This window comes from Papio anubis, chromosome 20 (assembly GCF_008728515.1).
Source record: "Papio anubis isolate 15944 chromosome 20, Panubis1.0, whole genome shotgun sequence".
NCBI classification, from domain to species: Eukaryota; Metazoa; Chordata; class Mammalia; order Primates; family Cercopithecidae; genus Papio; species Papio anubis.
This window is the reverse complement of record NC_044995.1, coordinates 46842900-46862186: the sequence shown is the minus strand read 5'-3', so window position 1 is coordinate 46862186 and position 19287 is coordinate 46842900. Positions and strand designations below refer to the sequence as shown.

Here is a 19287-nt window from a genome sequence, read left to right as displayed (position 1 = left end):
CTGAGATCCCCACTGCGGCCTTTAAGTGACTGAGCCATGGGGCCCACTCATGTGAATGGGATGAGGGGCCCTTATAAATGGGCCTGATGGAGGCAGGGCACGCCTTTTCCGCCCCTCACAACCCCTCTGCCGTGTAGGAGGCAGCACAGGGCCCCTCTGGAAGGTGTGCCAACCAAGCGTCCTCCTGGGAACAGAGCAGCCCTCCCCGACACAGCCCTGCCTTGGCCTTGGACCTCCCAGCCTCCAGAACTGAGAGACTTTCATTCTTTATAAATCCCCAGGCTGTGGGGCTTTGTTCCAGCAGCGCAAAGCGGCTGAGATGGTCGCCATCACCACCGTCATCATCACCACTGTCAGCACAACTTCCACGGCCACTGGCCCTGGCCAGCCCCACCCTGGGGACTCCCTGCGGACCCGGCCCGGCCTGCGGTGTCTGGCTGCATCTGGGTTGCAGCCTCTTGGGTTCTGTGTGCTCAGGCACCAGGCAGGATGGACGGATGCCTCTGTCCTTGCAGGGCACAGCCCAGAGCTGAGCAGCAAAGCATACGTCCCCTTTTGTTCTAAAAGGTCGTCTCATTGAGCCTGTGTCGCCCCAGCCAGAAGTGCCCTTCTGTGGGGGGTATTCCAGAGCCCCCCCACGCCCCACACCCACACGGCCCAGGGCTCCCTTTCCAAGACCGGAGGGACCCAGAGCAACAGGGAGGAGTTATTACCATTTGGTTTTTCAGGGCCCCTTCGAACCGAAGCCCCCGCTGACAGGAGCCCCTGCCGTCAATCACGACCACGGCGTAGCCCAGGGAGGCCAGCGTGTTGAGCCGCAAGTACTTGATGCCTTTGAAGGAGTTATTCACCAGCTGCACCTGTGGGGAGGTGAGGGGCAGCAGTACAGCAGGAGATGCTGGGCAGGACGGGCTGAGCAGGGGAGATGCCAGCAGGCTGGGGACTGGGCCGGGCCAGGCTGGGACCTTGGAGCCTAATGAAGGCACCTGTGCCCTGGAGGCTCTGGATGGACACCTGGGAGTGACAAGGCGCGAGGGGCCCACACTTGGGACCCTGCTTGGGAGAAGGGAAGGCCGCTGTCAGGCTCCTTCTCAGCTGGGCCACTGCCCCAGTCCTGCCTGGAACCACCACTCTGGCACGATGGACAGTGGGGTGGCTCACTCTCAGGTGGGGCCACCTGGGCGCTGCGGGGTGCTGAGCGGCCACTCTGGGCCAGGGGAACTCCCAGTGGTGATGAACCACAAAGTCCCCAGACATCGCCCCGTATCCTCTGGGGGAACAGAGCTGCTCTGGGTAAGATGTGCGCCTGAGATGGTCCACCTGCCAATCTGCTGCCTGCTCCTGACCCCTGCTCCAGGAATTGGGCCCAGGGCCCATGGCCACCTCTAACCTGGAGACTAGAGGGCTTCCCAGAGGAACAGGGGAGTCAGCAGGTGGAGGGGTAAGGGGAGGCCATCCGGGCAGGGTGGGGAGCATGCAAACGGGCACAGAGGCAGGAGAGTGAGGGGCTCCGAGGACCCTGTGTAGTCAGGGCAGGCGGGATGGGCTGGAGCACCAGGCAGGTGGCCAGGGAGCCTCCTCCGGTTGACCCTTCTATGGCTGGCGCTTGAGTGGGGATGGGGAGTCCTCAGGTGGATGGTAGGGTGGGGGCCTTGGGGAGCAGGTGTGCACCCACCTGGGGGCCTCCATAAACAAAGAGGACGGTGGGGTGCTTCTTCCCTGGCTGCAAGGCGTGGGGCTTGTAGATCATGCCGTAGAGCCGCACGTCTGAGCGCGTGTGGAAGTGGAAGATCTCTGGAGGCACGTAATCCGGGGGGCAGCCTGCGGGAGACAGGGTGGCTATCTGGCTGCCCAGGGAAGCCACATCTGGCCGACACGCTTGTTCTCCTGCCCACCCCAAGCCTCGGAGGGTGGACCAAAGCACCTCCTCTTTTCCTGGGCTTCCCGAGAGTTGATAATTGAAAAAAAAACATTTTTTGGCCGGGCGCGGTGGCTCACGCCTGTAATCCCAGCACTTTGGGAGGCCAAGACGGGCGGATCACGAGGTCAGGAGATCGAGACCATCCTGGCTAACACAGTGAAACCCCGTCTCTACTAAAAAAATACAAAAAACTAGCTGGGCGAGGGGGCAGGCGCCTGTAGTCCCAGCTACTCGGGAGGCTGAGGCAGGAGAATGGCATAAGCCCGGGAGGCGGAGCTTGCAGTGAGCTGAGATCCGGCCACTGCACTCCAGCCTGGGCGACAGAGCGAGACTCCGTCTCAAAAAAAAAAAAAGAAAAAAAAACATTTTTTAAAAATTAAAATAAGATTTGTACAGTTTTTGTAGAGATGGGGTCTCATCTCCCTGTTGGCCAGGCTGGTCTCAACTTCCTGGCCTCAAGCGATCCTCCCACCTCGGCCTCCTGAGTAGGGTCACTGCTATTTTTGCAAAGCAACAGTGGTTGTCCAAGTAGGATGGTGGGGGTTTTTCTTTTTTTTTTTTTTTTAAATTTTTTTTTATTTTTATGTTTTTTCTCTTTATTTATTTATTTATTTTTAAGAGACAAGTCTGTTGCCAGGCGCGGAGTACAGTGGGCGTGATCTCAGCTCACTTGACCTCTGCCCTCCCGGGTTCCAGCGATTCTTCACGCTGCCTCAGCCTCCAGATGGCTGTTCTGAGCTGCGCGCCACCATGCCCGGCTAATTTTTTTTTGAGGCGAGTCTCAGCTGTACTCAGGCTGGAGTGCAGTGGGCGTGATCTCGGCTCACTGCAAGCTCCGCCTCGGGTTCAGCCATTCTCCCACCTCAGCCTCCCAAGTAGCTGGGACTGAAGCAGCCATACCGCCCGGCTTTAGTTTTTGTATTTTTAGTAGAGACGGGGTTTCACCGTGTTCGCCAGGATAGTCTCGATCTCCTGACCTCGTGATCCACCCGCCTCGGCCTCCCAAAGTGCTGGGATTACAGGCTTGAGCCACCGCCGGCTAATTTTTTTGTATTTTTAGTAGAGATGGGGTTTCACCAGGTTGGCCAGGATGGTCTCGATCTCTTGACCTCGTGATCCACCCGCCTCAGCCTCCCGAAGTGCTAGGATTACAGGTGTGAGCCACAATGCCTGGCCCTCTTTTTCTTTTTTTTTTCAAGACAAAGTCTTGTGATCTCGGCTCACTGCAACCTCCACCTCCTGGGTTCAAGCGATTCTCCTGCCTCAGCCTCCTGAGTAGGTAGGATTATAGGCGCATGGCACCACGCCCGGCTAATTTTTTTGTATTTTTAGTAGAGAGAGGGTTTTATCATGTCGGCCTAACTTGTCTCGAATTGCTTGTTTTGTTGTTGTTGTTGTTGTTGTTGTTGTTGAGATGGATTCTCATTCTGTCACCCAGGCTGGAGTGCAGTGGCATGATCTCAGCTCACTGCAACCTGCACCTTCCGGGTTTGAGCAATTCTCCTGCCTCAGCTTCTCCAATAGCTGGGATTACATGTGCTCGCCACCACGCTTGGCTAATTTTTGTATTTTAGTAGAGATGGGGTTTCACCGTATTGGCCAGGTTGGTCTTGAAATTCTGTCCTTAGGTGATCCACCCACCTTGGTCTCCCAAAGTGCTGGGATTATAGACGTGAGCCACCACAGCCAGCCATCGAACTCCTGACCTCAGGTGACCCACCCACCTTGGCCTCCCAAAGTGCTGGGATTACAGGTGTGAGGCACTGCACCTGGCCCAGTTTTTTCTTTAAATAAATGTATGTAGGTAAATTTTGGTGGGGCAATTTATAGGAAGATGAGTAAAGGGTACTACAGGTCTACGGGTAGCAGAAGTTTACTGTGGAGGGCCAGATAGCAAATATATTGGGCTCTGGGAACTGGGCGTGGCAGGGCACACACTCTGTGCCGTGTCTCTATGTCATCTGTTGCAGTAGCGCTATGTGGCCACAGACCACACAGAGGGACTGCACGTGGCTGGATTGGACAGCAGTCGGCCTGCTCCTAGTGCAAGCAGTCTTCAAACGTGGTACAGATTGGGAGTTTTGGGAAACAGTGCCTCGATCCTCAGGGCACTGGGGTTCTGGTCTCTGCCCCCACTGCTAGGCTGGCTGCCCTGCTGAGCCCCTTCCCCTCCCTGGCCCCCATCTCTTCATCTGAAGCCAGGGCCCCAGCTCCTGGCCGTGTCGGTGTGGACAGGAGCGGGAGGACTGGGCTGTGGAGGGAGGCCTGGGATCTGTTTCTGCTCAGGGGGTGAGGGCATCACAAAATGCTTTCCAGCCCACATAATACCCAGCATATGCTAGAAACTCGTTGTGTCTAGAATGTTCTGGAAGCCCACCAACACAGCAGAGACGGGCCACGGTGGATTGTCCTTGTACTGAGTGATGCCTGGGAGCCTGGCAGTATGCTGACCCACTGGTTTTCATCCTGCACTCTGTATATACAGTTTCGTTGATAAAGAAACACTTCATAGTGATACGCTGATGTGTGTGACGGAGCCAGCACTGGAACCCGGAGTCACCAATGCAGGGTCCTGGCCAACCTCCAGGTTCTGGGCAAGGTGTCAGGTTGTCTCATTTCCTGAGGCCCCCCTGTGACTGACCCTTTGCTCCTTTTCCTGATAAAGGCCTCGGAGTGTCGACTCTTGAGCAGGTGCTGCTGTAAGCGGCAGTCTCTGGGCCCGGGACACCGTAAAGGGCCCTCTGCGTGCTGCTGTGGCCAGGACTCCAGGGTTTGGGGGAGGTGAAGTGGAAAGCCTGATAACCACGGCGGGTTTCAAAGCAGTGTGGGTGGACTCTGGCATCCCGGCCACCCCTGTATGGAACACCACTGTTCAAAATGTTTTTTGTGGTTTTTTTTTTTGAGATGGAGTCTCGCTCTGTCGCCCAGGCTGCAGTGCGGTGGAGTGATCTCAGCTCACCGCAACCTCTGCCTCCCAGGTTCATGCCATTCTCCTGCCTCAGCCTCCTGAGTAGTTGAGACTACAGGTGCCCGCCACCACGCCCGGCTAATTTTTTGTATTTTTAGTAGAGACAGGGTTTCACCGTGTTAGCCAGGATGGTCTCAATCTCCTGACCTCGTGATCCGCCCGCCTCAGCCTCCCAAAGTGCTGGGATTACAGGCGTGAGCCACTGCGCCTGGCCCAAAATGTTTTTAATTTTTAGTTTTTTTAAGAGTCAGGGTCTTGCTCTGTTGCCCAGGCTGGAGTGCAGTGGTACAATCACAGCTCACTGCAGCCTCCAACTTCTGGGCTCAAACGATCCCCCCACCTCAGTCTCCTGAGTAGCTAGGACTACGGGTGCACACTACTACACCCAGCTAATTTTTAACATTTTTGTAGACTGGGGTCTTGCTGTGTTGCTCAGGCTGGTCTCAAACTCCTAGGCTCAAGCAATCCTCCTGCCTTGGCCTCGAAAGCACTGGGATTACAGGCAGGAGCCACTGCGCTGGCTGATGAAGATGTTTACTTGTCACCTGCCCACTACTCTGGGAGCTCCCAGTGACAGGGTCTGTGTCACTGGTTACTGTTTTGGCAGGGGGCTGGCACGGAGCTGCATCTCTGCCGGGTTCTGTGCAGGGCAGCCCTTTACTGCAGCTCGGACCAGGACTGTCTCAGACGGCAGGGGCTGCTGCTTATGTCCTATGACAAGTTCCCGATGCCTGAGAGGGCCCTGGGTGCTGTGCGAGGCCAAGCAGGCCGGCTCCAGGCCTCTGCCTCTTCCCGCAGCATGGGGCCCTTGTCCCATTTTACAGCCGGGTGAGCGGAGGCTCCCGTGGGGTGGGGCAGGGGCTACTCACTGGCTGCCTCCATCATGCTGGCCCAGAAGCGGGGCTGCTTGTGCAGGGGGTCGTCATCAGGGCCGCTCAGCTTGTAGACGTGCACGCAGGGTGGTGTGCTCACGCTGCTGTAGTGGCTGACGAACATGTCGAAGTTCTGGGGGTGGAATGGGGCGATGAGCTCCACAGGACGCTGCTATCCCCTTTCCACTGGGTGCTGACCGCAAATCCCGGGCAGCTTCCCTCCCGCCTGCCCCATCCTGTCATGAAACCTCAAAACTCCACCCACTGCTGCAAGGCGGGCACCACTGCCGTCGCCCCATTCTGCAGAGCAGGAAACTGAGGCCAGGAGGAGTCTGTCCCCTGGCCAGGGGCCTGTGGACAGTCACCAACGCCCTGGATCTGCCAAGGGCTCTGCCGCTGCCCAGGCCTGCACACTTGCTGGTTCCACAGCTGGCAAACTGCAGCCGACTCATGCCCTGGACTAGGGGTGGCCCTCTGCATGGCCACCGCCAGACATTCTAGAATGTTCTGAGAGGCTAAGGGCCATATCCCACTGCACACAGAGCGGCAGGGCCCAGGCTCAGTGGACAGGCACTGGGAGGGCTCCACCACTTACTAGCCTGGGGGTAGCAGTGGGCAATTCACTCCCTTCCTTGTCTTACCCAGGAGGCAGGGGTGGGCACCACCTGCCCCAAGGCAGCTATGAGAATGCAAAACCATGAGAGTGGCCCTGAGTGCTGTGCCCGGCCATCAGGGACTGCTCTGGCTGGGAGCTGTTGGACAGGCACAGGGCAGTGCTGTGAGGCTGGGCGGTACCCACCTGGCTCATGGAGCAGCTGTGGGAGAAGCCGGGCGTGGTGAGGCGCACGATCTCCCCGGCCGCCTCATAGCTGACCACGTAGAGGTGGTGCTCCAGCGGCGTGTCCTTGGTGCCCTGGAAGTACACCAGCTTGGTCTCCTCGTTGACCCAGATCTGCAGGGGGACAGGAGGTCCTCGTGGTGCATCCCAGATGCCCCTGGGCCCATGCCCCTCTCCATGCCCCACAGGAGTGGGTCCCATGTTCCTCGGACTGGGGACGCACGCTGTTCTCTCCCAAGCCTGCTTTAGGGCTGGAGATGAACTGTCCCTGAAAGATGCCCTTATCTGGCCCCGAGGGCTGGGAGCAGCCCCTGGTCGAGCTGGGAACTGCGCATCCTCAGGTGGGACCTGGGGCCTGAACTCCACCCCCAGACGACTCTCTCCGGGCTTGAATTGGGAGGGCCCGCCCAGCCAGGTGGGAAGGCCAGGGAGGGCACCGTGCCCAAGACAGAGGCTCAGGGGAACCCAGCAGTCCCCAGCCTGGTCAGCCATTCCTCTAACCCAGGTGCTTGGGTTCAGAAGTGGCAAGGCCCTGCCTTTCTGTGGGAAGCCCTAGTAGTGGCATCGCCTGGAGGAGCAGGAGGACAGCCTGCACTGCGTGGAGCAGCGGGGCCCCTCCTTCACCTGCGCGGGGACACGAATGGTCTCGAAACAACTGCTACTGCCCGGGAGCGAGCAGGCTTTGGCTGATGCCTGGGAAGGAGCCAGGAGGCCTCAGAGCCCCGAGGGAGGAGAGGGCATCGCCCCGTGCCCAGGGCCTGAGAGGCCGGTGGAGGCAGCTGGAGCCTGGGGTGACTAGGGACCCCAGGACGTGAGGAAACTGAGGGTAAGTGGTCTCCCGGGACAGCGGGGCATGGGCTTCCAGTGCAGGGAGCATCGCGCCCCACAACAGGGCAGCTGGACGCATGGCCCCAGAAGGCCTGCAGAGGACACGCTTCCTCTTTCATGATTTCTAAAAGGCTTCCAATGTTTTCCTTAATTTCAGGGTGAAAGGATAAAGCACATGAATGGCACAACGTTCAAGATGAGACAGGGAGGTGATGAAATGATTGGCTTGTGTGTATGGTAGACACTGCTAAGGCCTGCAAAGTGCTGTAAAGCAGGGTCCTCACAGGTCTGTGTGCGTGTGCACGCACGTGAGTGTGTGTGTGCATGTGTGTGAGATTGAGTATGTGTGTGAGTATGTGTGTGCGTGTGTGTGAGAATGTGTGTGAGTGTATGTGTGTAAAACACACATGTGTGGATCAGGGGAAGGCTGCAAGGAGACCCTGGTACCTTGGAGCCGTGCCTCGCCAAAACCTCCCATTCACCGCTGGTCAGAGCAATCTCTTCCTTAATGGGGCACTTAAATTCATCTGGAAGGAAAGAAAGAAGGGAGGTGAAGGGGCCTGGGAGGTGATGCAGGCACCCAGGCCAAATTCCACCCAAGGAGACTCGCCATGGAGCCACTGAAACCCTGGGTTGCCGTGAACTCAAGACACCAGCACAGGCCACTGCGTCAGACCTGCCAGACAGGAGAGGAGGCCTGCGGGGCCTGTTCCTGACATGTGGATGGCAGGCCCGGTGTTTCCCACGAGAAACCAGGAGGCCCCTGGCTCACTAGTGTAATCCCAGCACTTTGGGAGGCCGAGGCAGGAGGATTGCTTGAGGTCAGGAGTTTGAGACCAGCCTGGGCAACATAGTGAGACCCTGTCTCTCCAAAAAAAAAAAAAAAAAATTAGTCAGGCATGGTGACATGTGTCTGTGGTCCAAGCTACTTGGGAGATTGAGTTGGGAGGACTGCTTGAGCCCAGGAGGTTGAGGCTGTGGTGAGCTATGATCACACCACTGCCACTCCAGCCTGGGTGACAGAGCAAGAACCCGTCTCAAAAAAAAAAAAAAAAAAAGAAACAGGAAGAGAAACCAGGAGTCTGGATTTTCATTGGAATTTCCCAATTTTAGAACCCTCCAAAGGCCACATGACATGTGTGTGCGGTACAGGGGTGGGGGGGTGGGGGGTGGAGCCAACTGGGCCTATGACCTCTTAGGACACATTAGGACTTTGTAGAACCAGACTTTTTTTTTTTTTTTTTAAAGATGAAGTCTTGCTCTTGTCGCCCAGGCTGGAGTGCAATGGCGCAATTTCGGCTCACTGCAACCTCCATCTCCTGGGTTCAAGTGATTCTCCTGCCTCAGCCTCCCAAGTAGCTGGGATTATAGGCGCCTGCCACCATGCCCAGCTAGACTTTGTATTTTTAGTAGAGACGGGGTTTCACCATGTTGGTCAAGCTGGTCTCCAACTCCTGACCTCAGGTGATCCACCTGCCTCAGCCTCCCAAATTGCTGGGATTATAGGCATGAGTCACTGCGCCTGGCCGACTTTTTTGGGGGAGCGAGGGGGTAGAGACAGGGTCTAACTCTGTTGCCCAGGCTGGCCTTAAACTCCTGGGCTCAAGCGATCCTCCCACCTCGGCCTCCCAAAGTGCTGGGATTCCAGGTGTGAGCCACCACCCCGGCTGGAACAAGACGCTGGTGAACGCTAGGGCTAGAGACCAGGGCTCTGCTGGTTTTATTATTGTTTTTTGTGGGGGTAGGAGGGTTGATCTCACGTTTGAATTTTCAGCAGGTAAAGAATGACAGTGCGGGGCGTATCTGGCATGCAGCAGAAACACACTGAGACGGTTTGTAACTGAGGGCTCACTGTCCTTTCTTAACCTTTTAGGTCTAAACAAGCTGTTGGAAACGTGCCTGTCAGGAGGGACGAACAGCACGGGAGGGCAGACGTGGTTTCCCTGGCATAGAGGTCTGGGTGGGGTTACTTGTAGCATCGGGAGCTGGGGAGGACAGGGGTTCCCACCCAGCCCCAAGACCCAGGCTCCTGCCCGCGTCCTGACGTGTTCCTTCTGATGCAACGTCACTTGGGGTCACCTCCTTGCCATGCACCTGCCGTCTAGGAGATGCGTGGTGTGCGCTGGGGGCTGAGCAGGGTGCTGGGAAATCTGGTGTGCACACCTCACAGGCCCGGGGTCCCTGGTGACACTGCAGCAGCCTGGAGGGTCTGTGCCCCTGGAAAGTGGCAGCTGTGGCTGGCTCTACTTGAGACCACATTTGAAACGTGAGTGCTCGGGCCAGCCCATTTTCCCATAGGGGGCAAAACGAGCATGTACATGAAATCCCAATGCCAGGTGGTGGTGGCTAAGCCAGACAGACAGAAAGCAAAACACCAATGAGCCGAAGACAGCTCCCCTTCAAGATGCTCGGCCAGTCTGCACTGGCTGCATCCCACCCAGGAGGACCCTGATGCTGGCGTGAGGCAGTTGTCACTCCTCGGTCCACACTGTACTCAGCTCTGCGGCAGCCTACAGCATCGCCCATCCCTGGCTCATTCGCCCCTCAGCTCCTGCACTCCCGGACGCCTCGCTCCCTGGGGTCTCTGTCCCCTGTGTTGGGGGACGCCTTGGTTGCTGTGTGGGCTCTGCCCTCAGAGGGCACCGGACCACATCTAGGGACATCTGTTATTGTCACAACTGGAGGTGCTCCTGGCATGTAGTGGGTGGAGGCCAAGGACGCCACTCAGCGCACAGGAAGGCCCCACCCCAGAGAACCACCCGGCCCTGGCGTCCATGGTGTCCCTGCTCTAACCTGGAAGAGCCTGGGCCTGGCTCCTGGACCACCCCGCCTCTCTATCCAGACGTGACCCTTGGGAGCTCTGTCCTGTCCCGGGACAGAGTCGACAGCATTCGTCATGCTCTGCTCACCTTCCCTGGGGCTGAAGGGCTCACTCCAGTCGTAGCCCTGGGATTTTAAAACGGCGGTGACTTTGTACAAATGGCAGAAGCCGGTCTTGCACTCATTGGCGCGGAGAAAGCAGAGCTCGTCCTCTCCCTCTGACTGGGGGAAGGGATAGAAGATGTCATGAACCTGTCCGGAAAGGGGAAAGAAGATGCGTAAGAAGGTGTGGGTGGCTGGGCATGGTGGCTCACACCAGTAATCCCGGTAGTTTGGGAGGCTGAGGCGAGAGACTTGCTTGAGCCCAGGAGTTTGAGAGATCAGCCTGGACAACATAGTAAGACTCCACCTCTAAAAATAAATAAATAAATTAGCCAGGCATTGTGGTGCAGGCTTGTAGTCCTAGTTACTCAGGAGGCTGAGGCGGGAGGATCACTTAAGCCCAGGAGGTTGAGGCTGCAGCGAGCTGTGACCGTACCACTGCACTCCAGTCTGGGCAACAGAGCAACCCTATCTCTAATTAGGAAAAAATAAAATTAAAATAAAAAGCCAGACGCGATGGCTCACACCTGTAATCCCAGCACTTTGGGAGGCTGAGGCAGGCGGATCACAAGGGCAGGAGATCGAGACCATCCTGGCTAACACAGTGAAACTCCATCTCTACTAAAAATACAAAAAATTAGCTGGGCGTGGTGGCACGCGCCTGTAATCCCAGCTACTCGGTAGGCTGAGACAGGATAATTGTGAGACAGGATAATTGCTTGAACCCGGAGGGAGGCGGAGGTTGCAGTGAGCCGAGACTGTGCCACTGCACTCCAGCCTGGGTGACAGAGCGAGACTATCTCAAAAAAAAAAAGATGAGGGGAGAGGCTCCAATAGCTGCCAGACTCACCAGCTCCGCAGACCCTCTTCCCTGCCAGCCAGGGATGGCCAAGGCCTGAGCTCACTTCTCCACATAAGGGCAAACCCCACCCGTCACTGGCACTCAGCCTTCTGGGACGTGGGGGTGGGGGCAGTGTGACTTCAGGGCCCAGGCAGACACACAGCTAGCGCTTGTCCCGCTTACATTGATCCAGACATTGGTGACCTCCTCGTACACCACATACGGCTGGACGTTCCTGGGGACAGCTCTGGCAGAGGCTAGCCGCTGCTCCTCATTCTCTGTGCTTGGGATGAACAGGGCCGGGGGGAGGAGGACGAGCTGGAGCCACTGCTGGGGACGGTCCAGGAACATGGCCCAGGCACTGAGGGGGAAGATGGATGGGAAGATGGCAGGGAAGCTGGGAGCCTCAGTGTCCTGCAGAGAGAAGCTGGGGACGCAGCGTCCAAACCCGTGTGGAATTAGGGCTGGGCTTCCTGCGCTGGCTTCACCTGCACTTGGCCAAGTAACCCCACAGCACCCACAAGCTTCCTTCCTGGAACATGCTTAGGGGAGGACAGGATGGGTGATGAGACTCCATGATCCAAGTGTTCTGGAAACAATGGCCTCTCCGCTTTTAGAGGTGGAAACGAGGAGAAGCTGTAATAGTTTCTCCTCTTCACTGACTCCTCCGCCCACGGTTGCTATCCTTTATTTCATCGCTTGCTTTATTTTATTTATTTGTGTGTTTAATTTTTTGAGACAGAGTTTCACTCTTGTCCAGGTTGAAGTGTAGTGGCACAATCTCGGCTCACTGCAACCTCCACATTCCCGGTTCAAGTGATTCTCCTGCCTCAGCCTCCTGCGTATCTGGGATTATAGGTGCCTGCCACCACACCTGGCTATTTTTTGTATTTTTAGTAGAGACGGGGTTTCACCATGTTGCCCAGGCTGATCTCGAACTCCTGAACTCAGATGATATGCCAGCCCCAGCCTCCCAAAGTGCTGGGTTTACAGACGTGAGCCACTGCACCTGGCCTAAATGAACAATTTTTAAACTTGAATTTATTTTAAGAGGAGATGTCAGAATTCTACGTGGAAAAGAAGCACCTCCACACAAAGAGACAACAACGAAAACCAAACCAATGGGAAGCATCACAGGGATGTAAAATACTAACTAGAGCGGGTGCCGGGGCTCAGGCCTGCAATCCAAGCACTTTAAGAGGCTGAGGTAGGTGGTTCAAGACCCGCATGGGCGACATGCAAGACCTTGTCTCTACAAAAAAAAAAAAAAAAAAAAAAAGTCCAGGCACAGTGGCTCACGCCTATAATCCCAGCACTTTGGGAAGCTGAGGCGGGCAGATCACAAGGTCAAGAGTTCGAGACCGTCCTGGTCAACATGGCTGAAACCCCGTCCCTACTAAAAATACAAAAATTAGTTGGGCATGGTGGTACGTGCCTGTAATCCCAGCTACTCGGGAGGCTGAGGCAGGAAAATTGCTTGAACCTGGGAGTCAGAGGTTGCAGTGAGCCAAGATCGCGCCGTTGCACTCCAGCCTGGCGACAGAGCAAGACTCCATCTCAAAAAAAAAAAAAAAAAAAAAAATTAAAATATTAGCCGGGCGTGGCGACTCACACCCACAGTCCTAGCAAACGTACATATGGAAGCAGCACATAATAGAATTCATTGTTAACATTCCATTGGAAGGCCGGCCGTGGCGGCTCACGCCTGTAATCCCAGCACTTTGGGAGGCCAAGGCAGGCGGATCACAAGGTCAGGAGATCAAGACCATCCTGGCTAACACGGTGAGACCCTGTCTCTACTAAAAATACAAAAAATTAGCCGGGCGTGGTGGCGGGCGCCTGTAGTCCCAGCTACTCGGGAGGCTGAGGCAGGAGAATGGCGTGAACCCGGGAAGCAAAGCTTGCAGTGAGCCGAGATCGCGCCACTGCACTCCAGCCTGGGGGACAGAGCGAGACTCCATCTCAAAAAAAAAAACACAAAACACAATAACAACAAAAAAATTATTAGCCAGGCATGGTGGCTCTGGCCTGTGACCCTAAGTTCTCAGGAGGCTGAGGTCGGGGGAATGCTTGAGCCTAGGAGTTCAGGGGTGCAGTGAGCTATGATTGTGCCACTACCCTTCAGCCTGGGCCATAGAGCAAGACCCCATTTTTACACAAAATATAAAAGGAAAGGAGGCCTAGCAAGTGTGTAGGGCAGGGGAAGCAGTTTTTCTGTGAAACAGGCCCGGATATGAAATACTTTCAGCTTGGTGGGTCATAGTTTCTATCATAGCTACTCAATTCTGCCACTGACAGTCTGCAAACAAGTGGGCGTGGCTGTGTGCCAACACAACTTTATGCATGGACGCTGAGATGTGAATTTCACATCACTTCCATGTGTGATAAAATCTGCTGTGGATCCCCTCCCTTCTTTTTTTTTTTTTTTTTTTTTGAGACGGAGTCTCGCTCTGTCACCCAGGCTGGAGTGCAGTGGCCGGATCTCAGCTCACTGCAAGCTCCGCCTCCCGGGTTCACGCCATTCTCCTGCCTCAGCCTCCCGAGTAGCTGGGACTACAGGCGCCTGCCACCTCGCCCGGCTAAGTTTTTTTTGTATTTTTAGTAGAGACGGGGTTTCACTGTGTTAGCCAGGATGGTCTCGATCTCCTGACCTTGTGATCCGCCCGTCTCGGCCTCCCAAAATGCTGGGATTACAGGCTTGAGCCACCGCGCCCGGCCTGGATCCCCTCCCTTCTGCCCCCAATCATTTAAAAGCATAAATGCCACGGCAGAGGCGGGCCAATCACCTAAGGCCAGGAGTTCAAGACCAGCCTGGTCAACATGGTGAAACTCTGTCTCTACTAAAAATACAAAAATTAGCCGGGCATGGTGGTGGGTGCCTGTAGTCACAGCTACTCAGGAGGCTGAGACAGAAGAATCTCTTGAACCCAGGAGACAACAGTTGCAGTGAACCGAGATCACGCCACTGCATTCCAGCCTGGGCAATAGAGTGAGACTTCATCTCAAATAATAATAATAATAAATAAATAAATAAAAGCATAACTGCCGGCTGGGCACTGTCTCACGCCTGTAATCCCAGCACTTTGGGAGGCCAAGGTGGGCAGATCACGAGGTCAGATCGAGACCATCCTGGCTAACACAGTGAAATCCCCGTCTCTACTAAAAATACAAAAAATTAGCCGGGCGTGGTGGCAGGCGCCTGTGGTCCCAGCTACTCAGGAGGCTGAGGCAAGAGAATGGCGTGAACCTGGGAGGCGGAGCTTGCAGTGACCGAAATTGCGCCACTGCACTCCAGCCTGGGCAACAGAGCAAGACTCCATCTCGGGGCAGCGGGGGAAGCGTAACTGCCATTTTGAGCTCATGGGATGTATAAAAACAGGCAGACAGCCGGGCACGGTGGCTCACACCTGTAATCCCAGCACTTTGGGAGGCCGAGATGGGTGGATCACGAGGTCAAGAGTTCAAGACCAGCCTGGCCAAGATGCTGAAACCCCATCTCTACTAAAAATACAAAAGTTAGCCAGGCGTGGTGGCAGGCGCCTGTAATCCCAGCTACTTTGGAGGCTGAGGCAGAAGAATTGCTTGAACTCAGGCGGCAGAGGTTGCAGTGAGCCGAGATCACGCCACTGCACTCCAGCCTGGGTGACAGAGCAAGTCTCCGTCTCAAAAAAAAAAAACAGGCAGAGGCTGAATTTTGCCCACTGGGGTTTGGGGCCCCCGTTTAGGGAAGCGGTAGAGTTTTCTCCTCGACAAGGGTGGGAGGTTGGGGAGTGAGTCCAGGGGAGCACCTCTACTTTGTGACTGAGTTTTTCTGAGTCTGAGGTCTGGGGACACCTGAAATCCCCTCTGTAGGTCTCCTCCACATTCTGGGTAACTGGATCAGCGTGTCCTGGTGGTACTAACACTGGGACTCGTAAGTCCAGTGTGTCATCCTCAGACTGGCTGAGGTCAGGAAGGCCCTTTGGACACTGGGCTGAGGCCTGTCCTGGCGGTGGCACTGCGGGAAGACATGTGAGCAGATGGAAGGAATGGCACAAAAGGCCAGGAGGCGGATTCAGTGGCTGCTCAGGGTCCAGGGCCCCGCAGGTGAATTCCTCAGGTTCCAGCCGGAGACACTCACTATTTGCCATCCCGGGTCCACCCGGCCCTGGCGATGTACTCCACCTTCGGGAACAGCGAGCTGAAGGGCTGCACCAGCTCCTTCTCCTGGGTCGAGACGATCTGAAGGGAAACAGGTGTGGGTCATGCCCTGGCCTGCCTGGCGCTGCTCAGAGGAGAAGGCCACTGCGCAGGGTCCCGTCATGTTCCCCCCAGATTCATATGCTGGAGTCTCAGCCTCCAGAACCCCAGAACGCGACCTTCTTTGGAAATGGGGCCACTGGAGATGTACTGAGTTAAGACAAGGTTGTGCGGACGAGGGTGGGGCCTGATCCAGCATGACTGCTGTCCTTACGGGGGGACACATGGACATAGACACACAGAGGGAGGCCGTTTAGAGAAGAGAATCGGGAAGCAACGGCCACCAAGAAGCCATGGAGAAGGAGCCCCCTGCCAGCACCTTGGTGTTGGACATTGTCAATTTCGACTGAGTTCCCAGTCTGTGGTCCTTTGTCATGGCCCGAACAAACGACTACACCCAACCGGGGCAGGTGGGCTGGGTGAGCCAATGGCGGCACCCCAGTGGGTACCTGGACCCCAAGGCTCTGGTCTGGGCTATCCCTTAGAGCCAGGTGGCTCTGGGCAAGCACAGTCCCCAGACCCAGGGCTTCCCCATGTTAAACGGGGCTGGCACAGCGTGTCCAGGGTATTGAGAGACAGGAGACCTGGGGCTTCCTCGAACCTAAATGGGGCTGACATGGGATCTCCAGGGGATCTAGAGAAAGGGGACCTAGGGCTTCCTTGTGCCTAAACGGGGCTGGCACGGCGTCTCTGGGGGATCGAAGGGAGAAACGGCAGCAGGGCCTCCAGCTCTACCACTTGAGTGGGTCACCAGTCCCACATCTCCAAGCCGCCTTGTTTGATTGGCATCACCCAAGTCCACCTAAAGACTCTGCACGTCTGAGAGTGCAAGGAGCCACTAAAACAGTCTGGCGGGGCCGGCTGCAGTGGCTCACGCCTGTAATCCCAGCGGTTTGGGAGGCCGAGGCAGGTGGATCACTTGAGGTCAGGAGTTCGAGACCAGCCTGGGGAACATGGCAAGAGCCCATCTCTACAAAACCCACAGTTAGTTAGGTGTGGTGGTGCATGCCTGTAGTCCCAGCTACTCAGAGGCTGAGGCGAGAGGATTGCCTTGAGCCTGGGAGGTTGAGGCTGCAGTGGGTCATAATTGCACCAGTGTACTCCAGCCTAGATGACAGTGAGACCCTGTCTCAAAAAACAAGAACAAACAAGCAAAGCAAAAGCCCAGCCTGGAGGGAGGCTTCATGTGGATCACTGGCAAGGCCACTCAGACTGACCACCTCAAATCCGCCAGAATGCTCTGTCAAGAATGCAAAAGAGGTTCGGAGAGGGCCTAACCAGGTCAAAAAGCACCCACAACCCTCCAAATTATGAAAACAGGTACGTTTTATCTTACATGCTTCCCCAAAACATTGTATCATTTTTGCAAAAGTGCACAAGGGCCTCCTTGGTTTGTCCCTGCCTCCCATCCTCTGGCGTAGGGGAAAGGAGGGATTCCCTGGACACCTGTGTCCCCATCGTCAGCTCGTCTCCTCTGCCCCAGCCTCTTTGGTCCAGAGCTCCGTCTGTGAGTTCTCCAATGTGATGTTACTTAACTTCCTGACACCTTTCTGGGTCTTAGGGGATTTGCAACTTCCGAGAGAATGGATCGGTGTGGGGCTATTGGGGGTCCCCAGGGAGGGCAGGGACGTGAGAGAAGGGAGGGATATGCTGGGCTGGAGCGGGTGGCTGGGGAGACGGGCGCCGAGGGAGATGTGGTCACTGGTATGATCTGCTGGTGACCGTCTCGCTGCGGGGTGATGATACCTTTTGCTGCCTGATGGCGCCTACAGAGTGTGGGGTCCTTTGAGATGACCTCCAGGTGATGAGGACCCTGTGTGCTGGATCTGACGAGGTGCGGGGATGGGGACCCAGATCACTCTCCTCCCCACAGTAGCTGACGGGTCCAGTGAACTGATCCCTGAGGATCTGCCCAAAATGCTGGAGGAAACACCCCATCTGAAGCTGGGGTCCCCCAGCCATTTGCCCTGCGGAGTTCTCTGTTCTAGAAACTTGGAGAGAGGGCAGCTCTAGATCCACACATCACTCCCTCTCGGGGGAGCCTGGGAGAACCTGCCGCGCCTGTCCTCGAAGGACCCCTGCCCAGCACTCGTTCCTTACCGCAGGGAGGCCAGCTCGCCATGCTGCATTCCCGGCCCTGGCCCAGAGACACGCAGGGAAGGCCCATGGCTAGGCGGGCCAGGCAGCAGGGCTGGGGCCTCGGGCGTGTCCCCGCAAGGGAAGTGAGTGACCTGCCCATCTGCCCAGCTGCCTACCCGGCCCTTCCCTGCGTCATCTGGAAGATTCTCTAGGATGCACCAGGCCCCCTTACCTTGCCCTGGCTGTCGGTCTGGAACTCGGCCAGTTTCAAGGCGATCTTGGGATTCTTGCTGCCTGCAAAAACCGAAGTGAGGTGAACGCCAAGCAGGTGTCATCTGTGCGTGCCGAGAGCCGGCGTGGGGGGCCTGGGCTGCAGGGTGACGTCCACAGAGAGGTGTACAATTGGTGCGGGGGAGGCAGGAGAAGTCAGGTGTCCCACGGTCTGTCTGCAGGCACACCGTCCCGCTGGTACAGGCGTGACGCCCCTCAGGCGGGGACCTTCTAAGATTTTGGGCCTGGATCGCATTCCCGACAGTGAGGTGACATTCGGCTGTCTCATTTAAGAACCCAGGCCACACCCTGTGCTGAGAGCTGGGGCTTGTGGGAGCCGCAGACACCAGGAAGATGCCATCCCTGCCTTGGGAGAGCTCCAGAGCAGACGGCGAGGCCCGAGCATCACAGTGAAACCACTGACAACGTGACGAGTGGGGTGCGTCCCATGCAAAACGAGGGAACCGTGTGACAGCCAGACCTGCGCCCTTGGGAGGCCAATGGCAATAAGGGACCCAAGAGGCTTCTGAAGAGTGGGACTTAGTTCAGGCTCCAAAAGAGGGCGCAGGCCCTAGCAGAGCAGAGAATGCTTAATTTTTTTGGCTAGACCTACGAGAAACTCAACTCCAGCCCTCGTGGCTTTGGCCCCCAGGGCAGGTGACATCTCTGAGCCTCAGTTTTCTCATCTGTCAAACAAGGGGGAAGAGACTGACTTAGCTCATTTGCAGTGGGAGTTGGAAAGACCCCACAGGAAGCTTCCATCTAGCACGGCACAGAGCAGGCACTTGCGGGGTACGGGCAAGAACGATGATCTTATATGGTCCCACGGGGGTTGCAAACCCAAGGCCTGAATGTGGAATCTGGGCTGCATGTGTGTTCTGTTTGGCTCCAGAGATATTTTTAAATAATTGGAAAGAGGTTTAAGAATTGGGAGTGGCCGGGCATGGTGGCTCACGTCTGCAATCTCAGCACTTTGGGACACCGAGGCGAGAGGACCACTTGAGGCTAGGAGTTCGAAACCAGCCTGGGCAACACAGCAAGACTCTGTCTCTACAAAAAATTTAAATATTGGCTGGGCATGGTGGCACACACCTGTAGTACCAGCTACCTGGGAGGCAGAGGTGGGAGGATCACTTGAGCCCAGGAATTTGAGGCTGCAGTGAGCTGTGATTGTACCACTGTACTCCTGCCTGAGCCACAAGGTGAAACCTTGTCTCAAAAACAAACAAACATGCCGGGCGCGGTGGCTCAAGCCTGTAATCCCAGCACTTTGGGAGGCCGAGGCGGGCGGATCACGAGGTCAGGAGATTGAGACCATCCTGGCTAACCCGGTGAAACCCCGTCTCTACTAAAAAATACAAAAAAAAACCTAGCCGGGCGAGGTGGCGGGCGCCTGTAGTCCCAGCTGCTCGGGAGGCTGAGGCAGGAGAATGGCGTGAACCTGGGAGGCGGAGCTTGCAGTGAGCTGAGATCGCGCCACTGCACTCCAGCTTGGGCGACAGAGCGAGA

At 56.3% G+C, this 19287-nt stretch overlaps 1 protein-coding gene and 1 pseudogene across 3 annotated transcripts in view; one reads left to right on the top strand and one right to left on the bottom strand.

Annotated features, from left to right (window-relative positions):
* Positions 1–19287, bottom strand: part of DPP9 (dipeptidyl peptidase 9) — a 52062-nt gene that overhangs the window by 9230 nt on the left and 23545 nt on the right. For all 3 annotated transcript variants that reach the window (XR_004180416.1, XM_021930553.2, XM_003914702.5), the window contains exons 10-18: positions 17741–17802; positions 15311–15411; positions 11374–11551; positions 10337–10499; positions 7875–7954; positions 6561–6713; positions 5759–5894; positions 1676–1821; positions 714–860 (exon numbers count right to left, since the gene is read on the bottom strand). Coding sequence is in view for 2 of the 3 variants with exons in the window: in XM_021930553.2 (XP_021786245.1) it covers positions 714–860; positions 1676–1821; positions 5759–5894; positions 6561–6713; positions 7875–7954; positions 10337–10499; positions 11374–11551; positions 15311–15411; positions 17741–17802 (1166 nt within the window). In the remaining variant the exon portion in view is untranslated. The remainder of the gene's footprint in view (positions 1–713; positions 861–1675; positions 1822–5758; positions 5895–6560; positions 6714–7874; positions 7955–10336; positions 10500–11373; positions 11552–15310; positions 15412–17740; positions 17803–19287) is intronic.
* LOC103879900 lies at positions 869–1669 on the top strand (annotated as a pseudogene).